Here is an 18,181-nt window from a genome sequence, read left to right as displayed (position 1 = left end):
CCCTGTCCCAGGCTGCAGACAAACAGGCAGGCAGGCAGGCAGGGGGGACAGGACCTGGGAGCTGTCAGGATAATGTGTCTCTTCCCTGGGATTCCCAATTACACTCCCAGTGTCTCCCTCACCTGCTAATTACAGAGTAAATATCCCAATTAGACTGTGACTCCACATCAGGAGGATTAGACAGCTCAGCTCAGCTCTGCTCAGCAGCCTCTCGACCCCCCGCCACACACACACATTCACATCCCCACATGCGCACACAGATGTGCGCTCACATGAACACACACACGTGCACGTATGCACGCAAGTACGCACACACAAACACAAATCTTGTTTAGGAGCCCTAGCTGGCCCGCCAGTCCTATCAGGGAGAATCTACAGTGTGTACAGCAGGCCCACTAATTAGACAAGTCGCTAATTATGTAGAGCACCTCAGGAACCTCTCCAAACCAGGACACATCACCAACTACTCTCCACACTACGCCCCACACTGTCCTGTACTGTACTAGCTGCTTCTCTACAGAGCTGCTGTCACCGAGTCTACCGTTCCTAGACCATGAAGAAACAAAGGGAAAGAGAAAAGACGACAGAGGACGGATACAGAGGCTGGGATGAGCTGAGTAGTGTACAAGTAAAAAAAGACAAAGAAGAAGGAAAGCGAGAGCTAAAGACAAGAGGACTATAGCGGTGGATGGGAAGAGTGAGGAAGAAGGGAAAGTGTTGAAAGGCATGTGTGGTAGGGGAGAGGAGTCAGGGGAGAAAGTGATAGATCAGAGAGGGGGCACACTTAGACATCTGGCTTGTTGGAGAAAACCTCCTTTAAGCTGGCGTCTCTTGAGGAAAGGCAGGCAGAGAGACCTTATGAGACTGTAGCCGAACTCTGAAAACTGGGCTAGAGCAACAGCGAAGCCTGTACTACTCTCCCTCGCTCTCCGTCAGCCTCCTGTTCTGGTAAGTATTCATGTTTATGTATATATGCACTCAGATTTCTGCAAGGGTAAGGGTGTTCTTATCTGTTCTCTACGGGAATGCTGGAGGAAACTTTCTGAGGTAAGTACATTGGTGTGCTCCAACAGAAAGATTGTGTGTGTTTGTGTGTAAAAGAAAGCAAGAATGCTGTGTGCATTTCAGTGTGAGCTTGTGTACAGCGCGTGTGTGTGTGTGTGTGTGTGTGTGTGTGTGTGTGTGTGTGTGTGTGTGTGTGTGTGTGTGTGTGTGTGTGTGTGTGTGTGTGTGTGTGTGTGTGTGTGTGTGTGTGTGTGCATGTGCATTAGCTCTAATCCAACATTGGGAATGAATCAGGTTGGATTGGCAGTGTTCGGTTAAAAGAGATGTGGGACAACACGCAGGGGTTCAGCTAAAATGTTTCCTCTGTCTTCATCAATTGATCTCCTTTTCTATCCATCCCTCCCTTCCTTTATTGTGTGTCTCCCATATTTTTTCATACTGTTCCCTCTCTGTATCACTCAGTTATATCTTGTTTTACATTACCTTTATTTAACTAGGCAAGTCAGTTAAGAACAAATTCTTATTTTCAATGACGTCCTAGGAACGGTGGGTTAACTGCCTTGGTCAGGGGCAGAACGACAGATTTTTACCTTGTCAGCTCGGGGATTCAATCTTGCAACCTTTCGGTTACAAGTCCAACGCTCTAACCACTACCTGTCGTTATCTCTCATCCCTCCCTTCCTTTTCTCTTTCCATGTCCAACTCATCAGCCTCTTCCTTCCTTTCTATGCACTTCAGTGTGTGTTTGACAGGTGTCTAGGGTGCTATCTCTCGTACGCGTGCACACACACACACACACACCTGAAGGCTCCATGACGCGTTGTTAATAGGCCTGTCAGCAGTGACAGGTGGCTAGGGTGATGCAGCAGAGAGATTCCCTTTGGGGCGTTGACGGTGTTGTCACAGGGACATCCGTGTCACTTAAATAAAGATGTTAGGATGTTGTCATAACGTGACAGCTCCATAAACAAGGTGACCTCAGGAGGGGGGGGGGGCGGCTTAGAAAACGCTGAGCAGAGCGTGACGCGTGGTGACAGACACTCATGAAGACCATGCATGCTAGACGGGTCACAACCACACACACCTTAAGACCCAAAGATGGACCTCTTTGAGTTGAAAAATACAATGTAAATATCCTACAAAACAACACCGTCTGTTTTTGTTATATAACTCTTTCCCGGAGGCAGTTCCAGCACTGCTATTCACCTTCATGTAGTTACATTATCCTCATTTCTTATGTGGACGGCCAGGAGTTGCTTTGACCTGACCAGAGAAACGCTCTACTTTTCAGCGAGAACACATCCCACTAGCGTTGCCAGGGTTACTGACCTCGCGGTCGAGGCCTGCTGCCACGGTGACGATGTCTCCAGTCTCGCTGTTGATGGTGAACATGTTGGGGATGGGGCTGTGTGGCGTCTGGGACAGGATCCGGTAGCGCACCATCCCATTGGCCGTGGTGTTGTCGTCGTTATCGAAGGCTGCCAGGTGCATCACAAATGTACCTGAGGATGAGGAGGCAACAGTCAGTCTGGGCGTACACGCTGAACACTGGGACAAACGCACTGTACGCGAAACGCATTCAAACCAAGGCTACTATAGCTTTGTGTTTTTATTAGGGCTGTCAAAGTTAACGCGTTAACGGGTGACGTGTTTATCGCCACGGAACAGCACTTTTAAAACGCACATGTTTCCGCACAGACCCTTTGAAGCACAGAACACAACACGGAACACCTGCTACAGTCAATGCTTGCGCCTTTAACATGAAACCGCTTTCCGCTGAAGACCGCGGGCCTCTCGCCAAAATCATGTAAATCTTATGGCATCTTAAAAAATATATCATCCTTATAATTATAGCCAATATTATCAGAGCTGTGTTTTTCTTTCTGCTGCGGATTCGTGCGCACGTCGCAGGCCGTTTTAAACTACTCGCGAGCCGCTGTTTTTTTTGGTTTGATAGCAAACGACATTGTTTAGCTAGCTAATCATGTAGCTAACTAGCAACCTGATAACTTGACCACTGACTAGGCTATGCACAGATTTGGATGGCACAGGAAGAACTGAAAAGGAAAAGGCCACTCATAGAGATCAAAGGTAGGCTGCAAGAGTGGAATGTGTATGCTCGTGTGTGTGTGTGAGAGAGAAGATGTGTGTGAGGGCGGGAGTAAGTGGACGAGTTCGTTTTTCATGGCCCGGTGTCCCGGGTGAGTGGAGACTTCACTTAAGGACCAATGGAATGGCCTAAAATGTGAAAACGCGCCCACCCGGGGCACCGGGCCATGCAAAACAAACTTGTCCACTTACTCCCGCTCTCACACACACACACACACACACACACACACTCCACTCTTGCAGCCTATCTTTGAAACATCTCTATGAGGGTGTGGGAAACCTGTACAGTACAGATGGTTACAGTGTTTCCATAACATTGTTGGACAAGTTGAAAATCACTTTGTATCCTTAGAGCCATGTTTTCCTATAGTCACACTCATTTAGAATGCCTGAAGCTTTAACAGTACTTAAAGCTGTGTGTGTGTGTGTGTGTGTGTGTGGGGGGGGGGACATGTTTAACTATACTTGTGGGGAACAGTAGTCCCCAAAATAATTGTTAACAAACAACAATTTGACCAACTAGGGACATTTTGTTAGTACCCACAAGGTCAAATGCTATTTCGAGGGGGTTTAGGGTTAAGGTTAGAATTAGGGTTAGGAGCTAGGGTTAGTTTTAGGGTTAGGAGCTAGGGTTAAGGTATGGGTTAGGGTTAGGTTTAGGGAAAATACGATTTTGAATGGGACTGAATTGTGTGTCCCCACAAGGTTAGTTGTACACGTTTTGTTTCAGTTAGTGTCAGTTCAATCTGATGTTTTTTATTTAGTTAACGTTTTTTTACAAACATTTATATTTACTTTCAATATTATCCTGTAGTTATTGTGTTTTTGGAGATGTCACTAATGCATCAGGTGATTAGAAAACCCCAATATTTTGAGAAAAACTAATCATAAAACTGAACCTAATTCGTGATGGATTTTATTTTATTCTAGTTAGTTTTGGAGTCAAATATAATAGTTTCAGTATAGTTTTAGTATTTGTTTGTTTACTATAATAGCCTTGGTTCATACACACACTGATCTCTCACTTTTCCTCTATTCCTATTAACGCTCTTCTCTCTCTGTCCCAGTCTCCTTTCCAATTGCTCTCTTTCTCTGTCCTCTCCTCTCCAGCAGTAGTTTCCATACAATTCTAATTACCAGAGATGGTGATATCATCCCAGTGACAGGCTCCGTCCAGAGATAATTCACACCACAGCCCACATCTCAAACTCCATTACATTTCAAAGCAGCATTTGTCAATGGGGCAGAGGAGAGAGAAGGAAGATTCCAAAGGACTCGGGAGAAAGGGAGAGGAAGAAAGACCAGAGGAACACAGTGAGAGATAAAGGACAGGCAGAAAGGGGCTTTGCTTTTGGTTCGGTTCAAACGAAGGAAAGCATAAATCTTCCACCCATCTCTCTCTCTCTCTCGCTCTGTCTCCCTTTCTGGAGAAAAAAATGGAGGAGAGATGGAGACTCACACCGTGTCACCCATCGCCTGGGTAATTTCATTAAACGCCACTCTTAGGGGGCTTAATGTGGACCCTTTCTACGGGCGTCCTACTCTGTGCCTGACAGGATTAGGGCTCTAAATGACGCTTTAATTTGAAAACGAATTCAACTCAGTAATTGGCTTCCCACTGAAACCACTGGAGCTCTAGATTCTAAAACTATTTTTTTATGATTATTGTTCGGCTGCATGTCACGCATGCTACCGCCGAGGTTTGGGGATGTGCGTGTGTGTGTGTGTGTGCATGCATGATGCCTTGTGTTGGGGTGGGAGAGTTTGTAGCAAAATCGGTTCAGAGTGAGAAAGAGAGAGTAAGTGAGAAAAGTGAAGTACACAGCTAGCCCCAGGAAACATCTTCAGATTTCAGATCACCGCTATTGCAATAAGTCCTGGCTCATCAGTCTTTCTCTCAATTTTTCACGCGCGCGCGTGCACACAACGCTCATCTCCCTCATGAGGGAACACATGAAATGAGTCAGTGGAGCTACAGCTTGGCACATTGAATCCTCAATATCCTCTCCCAGCCACAACATCCACAGCTTTATGGCCATGCAGCCCAGCACTAGAGCTGGCTAAATGAACACACTGCAGGACAGAAGCCCCCCATCTGAATAAATGCCTCTGGTCTATATCAAGTGGAATGCGAAGCATAATAAATCTATTAAAAAAAAATAAACATAAAAGCCCCGAATGGTATCCTCTTTGGGCTCAATTTTTCTCACGCAGAATAGCAAAGGAATGTACAAAGGTTGTTGTAAAACTCACTATTCTCTGCAGTGTGATTTATATAGTAACTTTCTTCCGTCCATGTTTGTGAGAAAGAGGTGGTGTTTTATCCCTCCCTTCCTGTGTTTACCTGGCTTGGAGCCCTCATCCACAGAGCCGTTGTAGACCTGGTTCTTGAATTCAGGCCGGTTGTCGTTCATGTCTATGACATAAATGTACAGGTCTATGGGGCTCTCCACCCGCTCACCATTCATGTTCACTGCATGGGCACGAAGCTGGGGGGAGAGACAGAGACAGACAGAGAAAGAGAGGGTGAGTTAAGTTACCATTAACAAACTCAACATTGGTAACATGATATGCTTGATATGCAGTGTGGCAACCAGTACTATACACTGCATTAAGGCATATTTCTGAAAACCAACAGGAACAGAGAGAAATAAACAATGTTACATTGCATACATCAATTGTGCAGACCAATGGACACCCAGCACCAATAATATATACCAGAAAAACAACAACTATGATTACATTTCATTTAAATGTAAAGTTCTGGGAGAGAAATGTCACACCCTACAATTTTGTCCCTTCTTATCTCCAACACCGAATCCTCAGAACTGGTGTCTTCAAAGTAACAAACACAACAACCTCTTTTATAAAAAGCTGACTTCCCTTAAAAATATGATTTCTTTGTATCCTTCTTCTCCTGGTCTTCTTGGATCTCAGTCCAACATTCTGTGTTTATTTTTAATTAAGGGGAATCCCAAAATCTCTTAACCTCTAGCCCACATCACAAACACAGCGATTTGATGTGAACCGCTGCCAGGCTCAGCTGTGTCCTGTCCGTGGGTCAATAGCAGCAGCCAACTCTAGGACTTCAAACAAAGTTTGGACATGGAATTAATACCCAAATCGATACAGGCTGAGAAGCATGTCCAGATATCTGAAAGCAAAATGTTTTGATAAAGAACACTGCAGGAGAAAAATGCTGGTAACATAACTCAGTTATAGAGTATCTGTTAAGATTCCGGAAACATCCACGCTCTGTTTTCACTGCAGCCGGGGAGAGAGCCAAACTAACAGACTCAATTTTGAAAAATAAACAAAACATATTTTCAGATCTCTCTATAAAATCAGGGAGTTCCTGTACATACTGCTATTTGACCTTACTAGCATGTCTTAGATCAACAAAGAGGACTTATTCAACAACATCCCTTTAGACTGCGTGAAATAGTGAAGGTTTAGGAATGATATAGGGGACCCCTGGACTAATATCCCACTGCTACAGGCTAAGGCTGGCAAATATGTAGCCTGTTGGAACGTTTTGAGATGACTATCAACCGGATCCTGGAGCAGACATGGTAAGACCCATCTGATTCTCAAGAAGAAGAGAGAAAAAAAAAGTTGAGAGGAGAGGAATATCAAAGTTGGAGCCGCAGGTCCTCCACCTTTTCGATGCTTCTGATAAGATGGTCATAGCGATGCCTCGACCGCAGGGTTGTGGCCTTGTGATGGGAAATAGAATTAGGAGGAAGCTCCATCCACTTCCCTCCTCTAAGACAGGTGAACATCCTCTCCAATCTCTCTCCCACCCTCTATTCGCCGCCCTCCACTCCCCTCTTCTCTCCTCTCTGCATCTCACCAAAAAATTGCATCAGCCAGGTCTCCTAAAGGTTAATTTGACTTAACTTTTTCCTTTGCATCGTCTGATCTGGCCCTGCACCCAATATCCGAGCTCTGCACTGGCACTCTGCTACACTGCAGCCTGGGAGCCCGCAAGCCCTTATCTCTCCCCCTGCGCCGCGGCATGCGGCCCCCACACCCTCATTCAATAACACCGCCAGTAAGAGATTACCAGCCGTGTTTAAAGAAGCCAAGATGTAATTCTGGGTCCGAATGAAAGTTATCATCTTGAAAGGGACCGGGTACGAGGGAGGAAACAACACACACCACGCCACGCACCGTGGCGCCCAGCACTTGGCACAGGCCAAGCATCCGATGGAGATAACACAAGACCCAGAACACTGACTTATTCCTTTTTTTTTTAAAGTATTTTTTTTATCTGATTGGATGCCCTGGCCTGCTATGAATCGGAGCGTGCTTATTTTGAAGACAAGAAAGTTTTGGTCTTCAAACTTTTCTTGTGTCTTTGTTTAATCCGTGTTATGAAATCAGAAACACACATTAAAAACCAACGTTGAAGGAAAAAGCTGCCTACAAAGTCGCTTTGACAAAGTATTAGTCATCTTCAAGGATATTACAGTTGTAAGATAATGAAAGAGAACTTTTACCACAAAATATAGCTCATGTTCTGTTAGTCTTACGTACATAAAGGATAACGTATAGTTGCTGACTGTGTGGCTACATTCGGTTCTTTAATGGTGTCTGACAGAGACGCAGGTCCAGCTCTGACATCTTTATCTCTTCCTCAACCTGTCTTCTTGCCCCCTCACCTCGCCCAACTGATGTACAGTTAGAGGATGCGATTCACCTCCATCCAGCCTGGGACTGAGCTTTAAGTCAAGCAGACGTCATCAAGCCTTGGCCTTTCCTAACAAATCACCCCATCGATCCTGCATTCTCCTGGAAAGCTGGACCTCCGAGCTCACTGAGTCCAACACATGCGTGGCAGACAGGATGGAGAGATGTGAGGAGCAAGGAGAAAGAGAGAGGGAGAGACACGCAATTGTAGAGCGAAGCATGAATGAGTGGGTGACCAATTGTGGTAGAGTCATTCTCATGGTCTGTAGGGCGAGTGTTGGTACTTGGTCAATGTCATGTAGCTAGCCTCAGCCTTCACTCTCTCAATCAACAGTCCATCTGGACAACCTGCCAGCCTGTCACTAACTCATTGTGCGTGTGCGTGCGTAGATACGCGTGTGTGACTCACATGGTAGGATGATCTCCTCTCTCGGTCCAGGGGTTTGGTGACGAACATCTTCCCGGCAACAGGGTCGATACTGAACACCTCATTGGGTGGCTGGTCCGCTCCCACCCCCGTGATGCTGTACCGGATGGAGATGTTACGGTCCTGGTCCGAACGGATCTGCGACAAAACAGAGTAACGCACGGTCAGTTTTTACTCTGTGGTCTATTGCTGTTTCTGACATTGGTTTCATCTTTCGAAGCACATTCAATCCATTGAGCAATATAGGAGATTGGAGAAATAACATTGCCTTGACAGTGTGTTATGAAATATGTGTTAGTTCCCTAGTGGTAGATGGTGATGCCGCATCGAAAAGTACCACACATTGATGGTACACCATAATCTCCTCCATGCCACTGCATCCATTGGTGTGACTGGTTAAGTGTTTATTCAGGACTAGATCATTATATACTGTAGAGGCTGGGAGACCAATGATACCGTGGGCCAGAGCCAGGGGACAATCATCAGATATTGTATATTCATCAAAAAGACACACAGGCATGCTCGCACACACACACATACAAACACAAACACACACACACACACAAACAAACACATCCATCATAACTCCCAGCACTCCCAGCTATAGCTGTGAATTTCATTAGTGCTACAGAATGATGCAGAACGCATTCTCTTTGGCACAACTGGAGTACTTCAGACTGGAAATTCAATATTTCTCTTTCTTTCAGTGGATAGAAAAAGAAATCAACATACATTTGCAAAGAGCATTTTTCTTCTGCTTGACAGCTGGAGTTTTAATAAACAGCTCTTACAGGGACTGTGCTTCGAACGCTGTCACGACGTGAGCAGAAAAAGACAAATAAGAAAATGAAAATGTCAAACTCTTCTCGTAAACACTTATTAAGGAAGTTTAGTTTAGCTTAGTTTATTAGGATCCCCATTAGCTACTGCACATGCAGCAGCTACTCTTCCTTTGGTTCACATAAAACATACAAATACATGACAAAGGACATTCAATAAAAATAAATAATACAAATTACATTTAAAAAAATATATATGAAAAATAAGAGTTATATATTGGAAAGACACCAAGAAAAAGACTATTTACACACTATTCATATATACATAATCATACTATTATATACATTTAAATTAGACCTTTAGAAGAGGAGAGGAGCTGTGATACAATATGTTTTTCCATCAGTTTCTTAAAGCTAAATGAGCTTTTTGCCTGAGTAACCACTGATGGCAGAGCATTCCACGATGACATGACTCTATACATAACTGAGCGACTTTATTCAATCTTTTTTTGTTTTGGGAACAGTAAAGAAACCCATAGTGGCGTGTCTGGTGGGGTACGTACACTATATATACAAAAGTACGTGGACACTCCTTCAAATTAGTGGATTTGGCTATTTCAGCCACACCCATTGCTGACAGGTGTATAAAATCGAGCACACAGCCATGCAATCTCCATAGACAAACATTGGCAGTAGAATGGCCTTACTGAAGAGCTCAGTGACTTTCAACATGACACCGTCATAGGATGCCACCTCTCCAACAAGTCAGTTTGTCAAATTTCTGCCCTGCTAGAGCTGCCCCGGTCAACTGTAAGTGCTGTAATTGTGAAGTGGAAACGTCTAGGAGTAACAACTGCTCAGCACTGAAGTAGTAGGCCACACAATCCCACGAGTGCTGAAGCACGTAGTGCGTAAAAATTGTTTGTCCTTGGTTGCAACACTCACTACTGAGTTCCAAACTGCCTCTGGAAATAACGTCAGCACAATAACTGTTCGTCGGGAGCTTCATGAAATGGGTTTCCATGGCCGAGCAGCCGCACACAAGACTAAGATCACCATGCGCAACGCCAAGCGTCGGCTGGAGTGGTGTAAAGGTCGCCGCCATTGGTCTCTGGAGCAGTGGAAACGCATTCTCTGGCGTCCATCTGGCAGTCCGACGGACGAATCTGGTTTTGGCGGAAGCCAGGAGAACACCACCTGCCTGAATGGATAGCACCGACTGTAAAGTTTGGTGGAGGAGGTCTGGGGCTGTTTTTCATGGTTTGGGCTCGGCCTCTTAGTTCCAGTGAAGGGAAATCTTAACACTACAGTATACAATGACATTCTAGACAATTATATGCTTCCAACTTTGTGGCAACAGTTTGGGGAAGGCCCTTTCCTGTTTACGCATAGCAATGCCCCGTACACAAAGCGAGGTCCATACAGAAATGGTTTGTGGAGATCGGTGTGGAAGAACTGACCTGAACCCCATCGAACACCTTTGGGATGAATTGGAACGCCGACTGCGAGTCAGGCGTAATCGCCCAACATCAGTGCCCGACCTCACTAATGCTTGTGACTGAATGGAAGCAAGGTCCGTCATCTAGTGGAAAGCCTTCCCAGAAGAGTGGAGGCTGTTATATTAATGCCCATGATTATGGAATGAGATGTTCGATGAGCAGGTGTCCACATACTTTTGGTGATGCAGTGTATGTTTATTTGATTATACAATAACACACAAATCTTTCTAAAAAAGACTAGAAGAGATGTAGTCAATTTCTCTTGAACCCTAAACCATGAAGTACTACCATACATATTGTTGATGTTAGTTCTATGTGTGCAGTTAAGGGCAAGGTGTGGTGCTTTGTTTTGAGCCAGCTGCAACTTTGTTTGGTCTTCCTTTGCTGCACCTGACCATATTACCGTAATCAAGATCGGACAAGACCAGAGCTTGAACAACTAGTACAGTTGATGTTTGTGTAAAATGTTGATATGACTTGACCATAAATCAACAGTCAGTATCTGGTGTGGCCACCAGCTGCATTAAGTACTGCAGTGCATCTCCTCCTCATGGACTGCACCAGATTTACCAGTTCTTGCTGTGAGATGTTACCCCACTCTTCCACCAAGGCACCTGCAAGTTCCCGGACATTTCTGGGGGGAATGGCCCTAGCCCTCACCCTCCGATCCAACAGGTCCCAGATGTGCTCAATGAAATTGAGATCTGGGCTCTTCACTGGCCATGGCAGAACACTGACTTTCCTGTCTTGCAGGAAATCACGCACAGAACGAGCAGTATGGCTGGTGGCATTGTCATGCTGGAGGGTCATGTCAGGATGAGCCTGCAGGAAGGGTACCACATGAGGGAGGAGGATGTCTTCCCTGTAACGCACGTGGTTGAGATTGCCTGCAATGACAACAAGCTCAGTCCGATGATGCTGTGACACACCGCCCCAGACCATGACGGACCCTCCACCTCCAAATCGATCCCGCTCCAGAGTACAGACCTCGGTGTAACGCTCATTCCTTCGACGATAAACATGAATCCAACCATCACCCATGGTGAGTCAAAACCGTGACTCGTCAGTGAAGAGCACTTTTTGCCAGTCCTGTCTGGTCCAGCGACGGTGGGTTTGTGCCCATAGGCGACGTTGTTGCCGGTGATGTCTGGTGAGGACCTACCTTACAACAGGTCTACAAGCCCTCAGTCCAGCCTCTCTCAGCCTATTGTGGACAGTCTGAGCACTGATGGAGGGATTGTGCGTTCCTGGTGTAACTCGGGCAGTTGTTGTTGCCATCCTGTACCTGTCCCGCAGGTGTGATGTTCGGACGTACCGATCCTGTGCAGGTGTTGTTACATGTGGTCTGCCACTGTGAAGACGTTTAGCTGTCCGCCCTGTCTCCCTGTCTTAGGTGTCTCACAGTATATATATTTTTCTTTATTTGTACTATTTTCTACATTGTAGAACAATAGTGAAGATATCAAAATATGAAATAACACATGGAATCATGTAGTAACCAAAAAAGTGTTTATCAAATCAAAATATACTTTAGATTCTTCAAAGTAGCCACCCTTTGCCTTAATGACAGCTTTGCATTCTCTTAACGAGCTTCATGAGGTAGTCACCTGGAATACTTTTCCAACAGTCTTGAATGAGTTCCCACATATGCTGAGCACTTGTTGGCTGCTTTTCCTTCGCTCTGCGGTCCAACTCATCCCAAACCATCACAATTGGGTTGAGTTGGGTAATTGTGGAGGCCAGGTCATCATTCCATCTCCCTCCTTCTTGGTCAAATAGCCCTTACACAGCCTGGAGGTGTGTTTTGGGTCATTGTCCTGTTGAAAAACAAATGATGGTGGGACTAAGGGCAAATAAGATAGGATGACGTATCACTCCAGAATGGTTAAGTGTGCCTTGAATTCTAAATAAATCATAGACAGTGTCACCAGCAAAGCACCCCCACACACGGGGGTAACCACACATGCGGATATCAACTGTTCACCTACTCTGCGTCTCACAAAGACACGGCGGTTGGAACCAAAAACTCAAATTTGGACTCATCAGACCAAAGGACAGATTTCCACCGGTCTAATGTCAATTACTCGTGTTTCTACGCCCAAGCTAGTCACTTCTTATTATTGGAATCCTTTAGTAGTGGTTTCTTTGCAGCAATTGGACCATGAAGGCCTGATTCAAGCAGTCTCCTCTGAACAGTTGATGTGGAGATGTGTCTGTTACTTGAACTCCGTGAGGTGCAATCTGAGGGTCAGTTAATTGCCAATTTCTGAGGCTGGCAACTCTAATGAACTTATCCTCTGCAGCAGAGGTAACTCTGGGTCTTCCTTTCCTGTGGCGGTTGTCATGAGAGCCAGTTTCATCATATGATAGTTTTTGCGACTGCAATTGAAGAAACTTTCAAAGTTCATTACATTTCCGGATTGACTGACCTTCATGTCTTAAAGTAATGATGGACTGTCGTCTTGGCTTATTTGAGCTGTTCTTGCCATAATATGGACTTGGTCTTTTACCAAATAGGGATATCTTCTGTATACCACCTCCTACCTTGTCACAACACAACTGATTGGCTTAAACGGATTAAGAAGAAAATATATTCCACAAGTTAACTTTTGACAATGCATACCTGTTAATTGAAATACATTCTCTCAACAACTGGTTGAGAGAATGCCAAGAGTGTGCAAAGCTGTCATAAAGGCCGAGGGTGGCTACTTTGAAGAATCTAAAATCTTAAATATATTTTGATTTGTTTAACAATTTTAGCAAACCTATACATTTTTAAAAAGTGAAATATCACATTTACATAAGTATTCAGACCCTTTACTCAGGACTTTGTTGAAGCACCTGTGGCAGTGATTACAGCCTCGAGTCTTCTTGGGTACGACACTACAAGCTTGGCACACCTGTATGGATGGATAGGTCCACCAGCTGGTCAAATGTAAGGGTGGTGTCCCTGCAGGCTAGCTCCCGACGAACGTCCTTGCGTAGACTACACCTGTAGTGGTCGATCAGGGCCCGCTCATTCCATCCCGCGCCGGCGGCCAGAGTTCGAAAGTCCAGTGCAAAGTTTTGTGCGCTCCTCATCCCCTGGCTAAGATGAAACAAGCGTTCCCCCGCCGCTCTCCCTTCAGTTGGATGAACGAAAACCGCCCGGAAGCGGCGGGCGAAATCCTCATAGTTGTCCAACGTCGCTCCTTCCCCAGACGGCGTTGGCCCATTCAAGCGCTTTCCCAGATAGACAGGAGATGAGGGCGTTCACACTCTCGCGTCCCGAAGGAGCCGGGTGGACGGTTGCCAGGTAGAGCTCCAGCTGGAGTAGGAACCCCTGGCACCCGGCAGCCGTCCCATCATATTCCCTCGGGAGCGCAAGCCGAATCCCACTGGGTCCAGGTGAAGGAGGGGTGGACAGCAGTGTGGGTTGTTGTGGGAGCTGGGGTGATGATGATGGGGTTGCTGGAAAACCCCCTCTCTCCCATCGCTCCATGGTTTGCAGCATGCGATCCATGGCTGTGCCGAGACTTTGCAACATAGTCACGTGCTGCTGGATGCGCTCCTCCACAGGTAGAGGAGGGCTGTGTGCACCTGCTGACTCCATTAGGTCGGGTGCGTGTTTCTGTCAAAAGTCTAGGTGATGCTGGTAAGGCGGAGTCAGGCGCAGGACACCGAGATGAGTAATAACCGTAACTTTACTCAAAAACAATATTCCATGAAGGAGACAAATAATCCAGTTCACAAAACGAGACAATAACAATCACGCACAAAATCAAGGGGGAAACCAGAGGGTTAAATAGTGGAACAATGATTATGGAATGGAAACCAGGTGTGTACAATGAAGACAAGACAAATAGAAAATGAAACGTGGATCGGTGGCGACTAGAAAACCGGTGACGTCGACCGCCGAACGCCGCCCGAACAAGGAGAGGGACCAACTTCGGCGGAAGTCGTGACATGGAGTCATTTTATCAGCTTTATTTGACTTTTTCTCAGATCTTATACATTCAAATCGTAATAATTGTCTGGAGCAATATATGTAAAAACAATATATAAAGAAATCCATATTATACAGCAAATCTCAATGTAAGTCAATTGCGAGTGAGGCCTGCTACAACATTCTCCCCCTTTCTGTCCCTCTCTCACAAGCACACGTGTCTACATGATGCTATATGATTTTTTAAAATTTAACTAGGCAAGTCAGTTAAGAACAAATTCTTATTTACAATGACAGCCTACCGGGGAACAACTGCCTTGTTCAGGGGCAGAACGACAGATTTTAACCTTGTTAGCTCGGGGATTCGATCCAGCAACCTTTCAGTTACTGGCCCAACGCTCCAACCGGCTACCTGCCGCCCCATATATAGTAAAAGGACTTGAATGGGTTAAGAATAAACCGTTTCTGAGAACTCAGGTTGGCATTTATTGAGATGACTCATGTAGAGGTTAGCTGGCACAGCCACAAAGTCATAAAATCGTGTTTTAAACCTAACCACCCTGCTAACCTTAATGCCTAACCCTAACCTTAAATTAAGACCAGGGCCAAGACGAGGGCAAGACTCATGACAATAAACGTCAACCTACGAGAAAAACAAAGATGAACCTAAGGATAGAATAGCTGGTGAAATACTACACACATGACTGTGCAAACACACAAACACGCTTGCACACACACACACACACACACACACACACACACACACACACACACACACACACACACACACACACACACACACACACACACACACACACACACACACACACACACACACACACACACACACACACACACACACACACGGACCCACCCACCCACCCACCCACCTCCAGAGCAGAAGAGCTATTAAGTACATTAAGTTAATTGCACGGAGTGTGATTTGGGCTGAATTGGAGAGTAATTGGGCTTCATTTGAGGGGGTCTTTCAATTTATCTCCCGCATAAGGTGCTAGCCAGCCCTCCAACTTCCTTCCATTAGAGGAAAGAGAGCTAGTGCTACTATTTCACACATACACACACACTCCTCCTATCCCACCACCTCTCCTCCAACCAGTGACTATTTCAGGAGCGAGCCGCGAGTTGTCGTAAAGAGAAAGACAAAGTTGTCTCCATCTTTCAGCACTCATGGTACCAATTTGACAGTACTTTTGACCCACTAGGATCCTGGCCCAGGGAGAGAATAGCCTGAGACTAACCAGGGAAGGACTAGGACATAGTGTGTCAGACAGCTGTCATCCAGACTGATCCTAGCATCACCATAACAACCTGTCATCATCACCAGGATCATCATCGTCCTCCTCCTCCTCCTCCCTCCACTCTCAATACGTTGTAACAATATGGTCTCCCATACAAACCCACAGTCCTCTCTGGAGCAACTACTACTTACATACAGCAAACACACACACACACATACACACACACGCGCGTACTTGCGCAAAGGCCTATGCTCCAACGCAGTGAATTACTTGAAAGCTGACGGCTATGGTAATTAACAAACCGTTTTTTACGGATTGCCTACTAGTACTTCAAAGACTTTCCATCCTCAAAACAACAACAACAAACAGAGGAGAGAGGGCTATAGGTGTAACTAGCAGCTGGGTTGAACTCTCCCTCCCCTAACTACTGTCCTCCATGCTCATTTAGCTGAAGCATTAAGGCGGGGCGGGAGGATGGAAACCTTACCGACTTAATTTGCTGCTTCCAGTCCACAATTCTCCACGGCTAAACTACTGTATCTCTCCTGCCTCTCCTGCCTCTCTCCTTCTCTCCATTTCAGGGACAGAAACCATGCATGAAAAAATGTAATTACTCCAATCCGTTGGCTTTGGGAGCGGCGCATAAATCCTTCCCAGTTAGAAGTGATAGCACTCCTTCATTTCTTTCCCCGTTCCTCCCGCCCCCTGATTTCCCACCCGCTTCCGAGTCCTCCTGCTTGGGGGAGAATCAGCTGAACGCATGTCTCCCTGGTCATTCCAGCCAATTACCTTCCCCTCCCACAACGTTCACACAACATCAGTGCAACGCTAAGGGGCACTGTCAAAAAAATCCCAGTCATTTGATTCCACTGTATCTTGTGTGAGTTGTGTGTCACCGTGGGTGTGTGTGTCAGAGTGGGTGTGTCACCGTGGGTGTGTGAGACGTGCTTACACACTCACAGCCCTCCGCTGGGTAATGAATGATAAAGGGACTCATTTTGAAAGGCGCTAATAATCAAGAGCAGTTTTCCCTCCCCTCTCTCTCTCTCTGTCTCATTCCCTCTCCTCTTGTTAGAGACAAAGGGGTGTGTGTGTGTGTGTGTGTGTGTGTGTGTGTGTGTGTGTGTGTGTGTGTGTGTGTGTGTGTGTGTGTGTGTGTGTGTGTGTGTGTGTGTGTGTGTGTGAATGTGAGACAGTATAACGTCTCTCGTCAGAACGCAGACACTGGTTAAATGACCTATTTGTCGACGGATCAAAGCAATTCTCCTCATTACTGAAAACTTGTCTGAGTAATAAGGAGATCTTATCAGCGAGCTGAGCTCCCCTCTGCTTGGCAAAACTGAATCAAATGAGAAACTATCGCGCTGCCGGCTCTCCAGGGAAAACAAGGGAGAGGAAAGGGGAGGAGGAGGAATAATAGAGAGGAGGAATAGGATAGAGGAGTGATGCTCTCTGTACTGCTGCTGGGTGCAGAGAGGACGGGGGGAATCAGCTCCTAAATGTTCCTGCGTCATTTCCATTTCTATCGTATTTGCACAGCGTTGTTTACTAATGCTCAGTATAAAACAATGTAATTTTATATAGTATTGTATCATCTTTCCTGCTCTCACTTGAAATAGACCTTCTTTACTTTTTAGAATAATCGTCTATATATTTTGTATGTAGAAAGACTGAAACACATTGAATCCATGATCTTATGAATGAACACTGTATCTAATCCAGGTGTGGTATTTCCACCCACGGCCTGTCTGTCTGTGTATTAATGATGGGGCAAAATGTAGATTTCCGCCTAAATAGACATACCGAAAAGTAATTATTTTTCATGAGACGGCCATAAACAATAACTGGAAATGCCGCATAGTTTTTAGAAAGTTCTGGAACTCACCTTTCTGGTTAAAAATAGTTATAATTTGCCGAGGTGTACACATTTTTGAGGACACAAGCTAAAGTACACTGTAAAAATATTAGGAGAATATGAAAAATCATATATAAATGTTTACTATTCAACACAAGTGGGGCAATAGGGCTTGAAATTACTGTTACTATATTTAGAAAGCATTTCAATCAAATTATAAACAACTTACTATAAGATTTCACCTTTATAAATGTAATATTAAATGATCATACTTAGTGATAGTACAACATTGTCACCATTTCATATAACCGATGACAGACTTTTCTACTAAATGTCCTCTGAGCAGCGCTGAGTCACCATTCAAAGACGTTACAACTTCAGCTTTAAGCACAAAGTGATTTCGTCCGTTTGTGACCAAGAGAAAGTGGTCTTGTTTCAATTCCACAAATTAGTTATATATATTTTTCCTGTTGACAGCTATAAATCCATCTGAAAAGACCCCAGCAAGTGGAAACTACTATTGCTGCATCCTCTAGACTCTCCCGTTTCATATGCACTATTGCATGTGCAGCTGTGAGTTTCACAGGCACAAGAAATCGCTTTTTTTGTCTGGATAGGCCAGAAAAGAGTG

At 45.2% G+C, this 18,181-nt stretch overlaps 1 protein-coding gene across 1 annotated transcript in view; it reads right to left on the bottom strand.

The window, feature by feature from the left end:
• Positions 1-18,181, bottom strand: part of LOC120058744 (cadherin-4-like) — a 93,942-nt gene that overhangs the window by 38,007 nt on the left and 37,754 nt on the right. Inside the window, exons 3-5 of the mRNA XM_039007485.1 lie at positions 8,216-8,371; positions 5,459-5,603; positions 2,335-2,507 (exon numbers count right to left, since the gene is read on the bottom strand). Coding sequence (XP_038863413.1) covers positions 2,335-2,507; positions 5,459-5,603; positions 8,216-8,371 — 474 coding nt within the window. The remainder of the gene's footprint in view (positions 1-2,334; positions 2,508-5,458; positions 5,604-8,215; positions 8,372-18,181) is intronic.

This window comes from Salvelinus namaycush, chromosome 14 (genome assembly GCF_016432855.1).
Source record: "Salvelinus namaycush isolate Seneca chromosome 14, SaNama_1.0, whole genome shotgun sequence".
Taxonomy (NCBI): domain Eukaryota; kingdom Metazoa; phylum Chordata; class Actinopteri; order Salmoniformes; family Salmonidae; genus Salvelinus; species Salvelinus namaycush.
The sequence above is the reverse complement of the archived record's forward strand: the minus strand, read 5'-3'. Positions and strand labels throughout refer to the sequence as shown.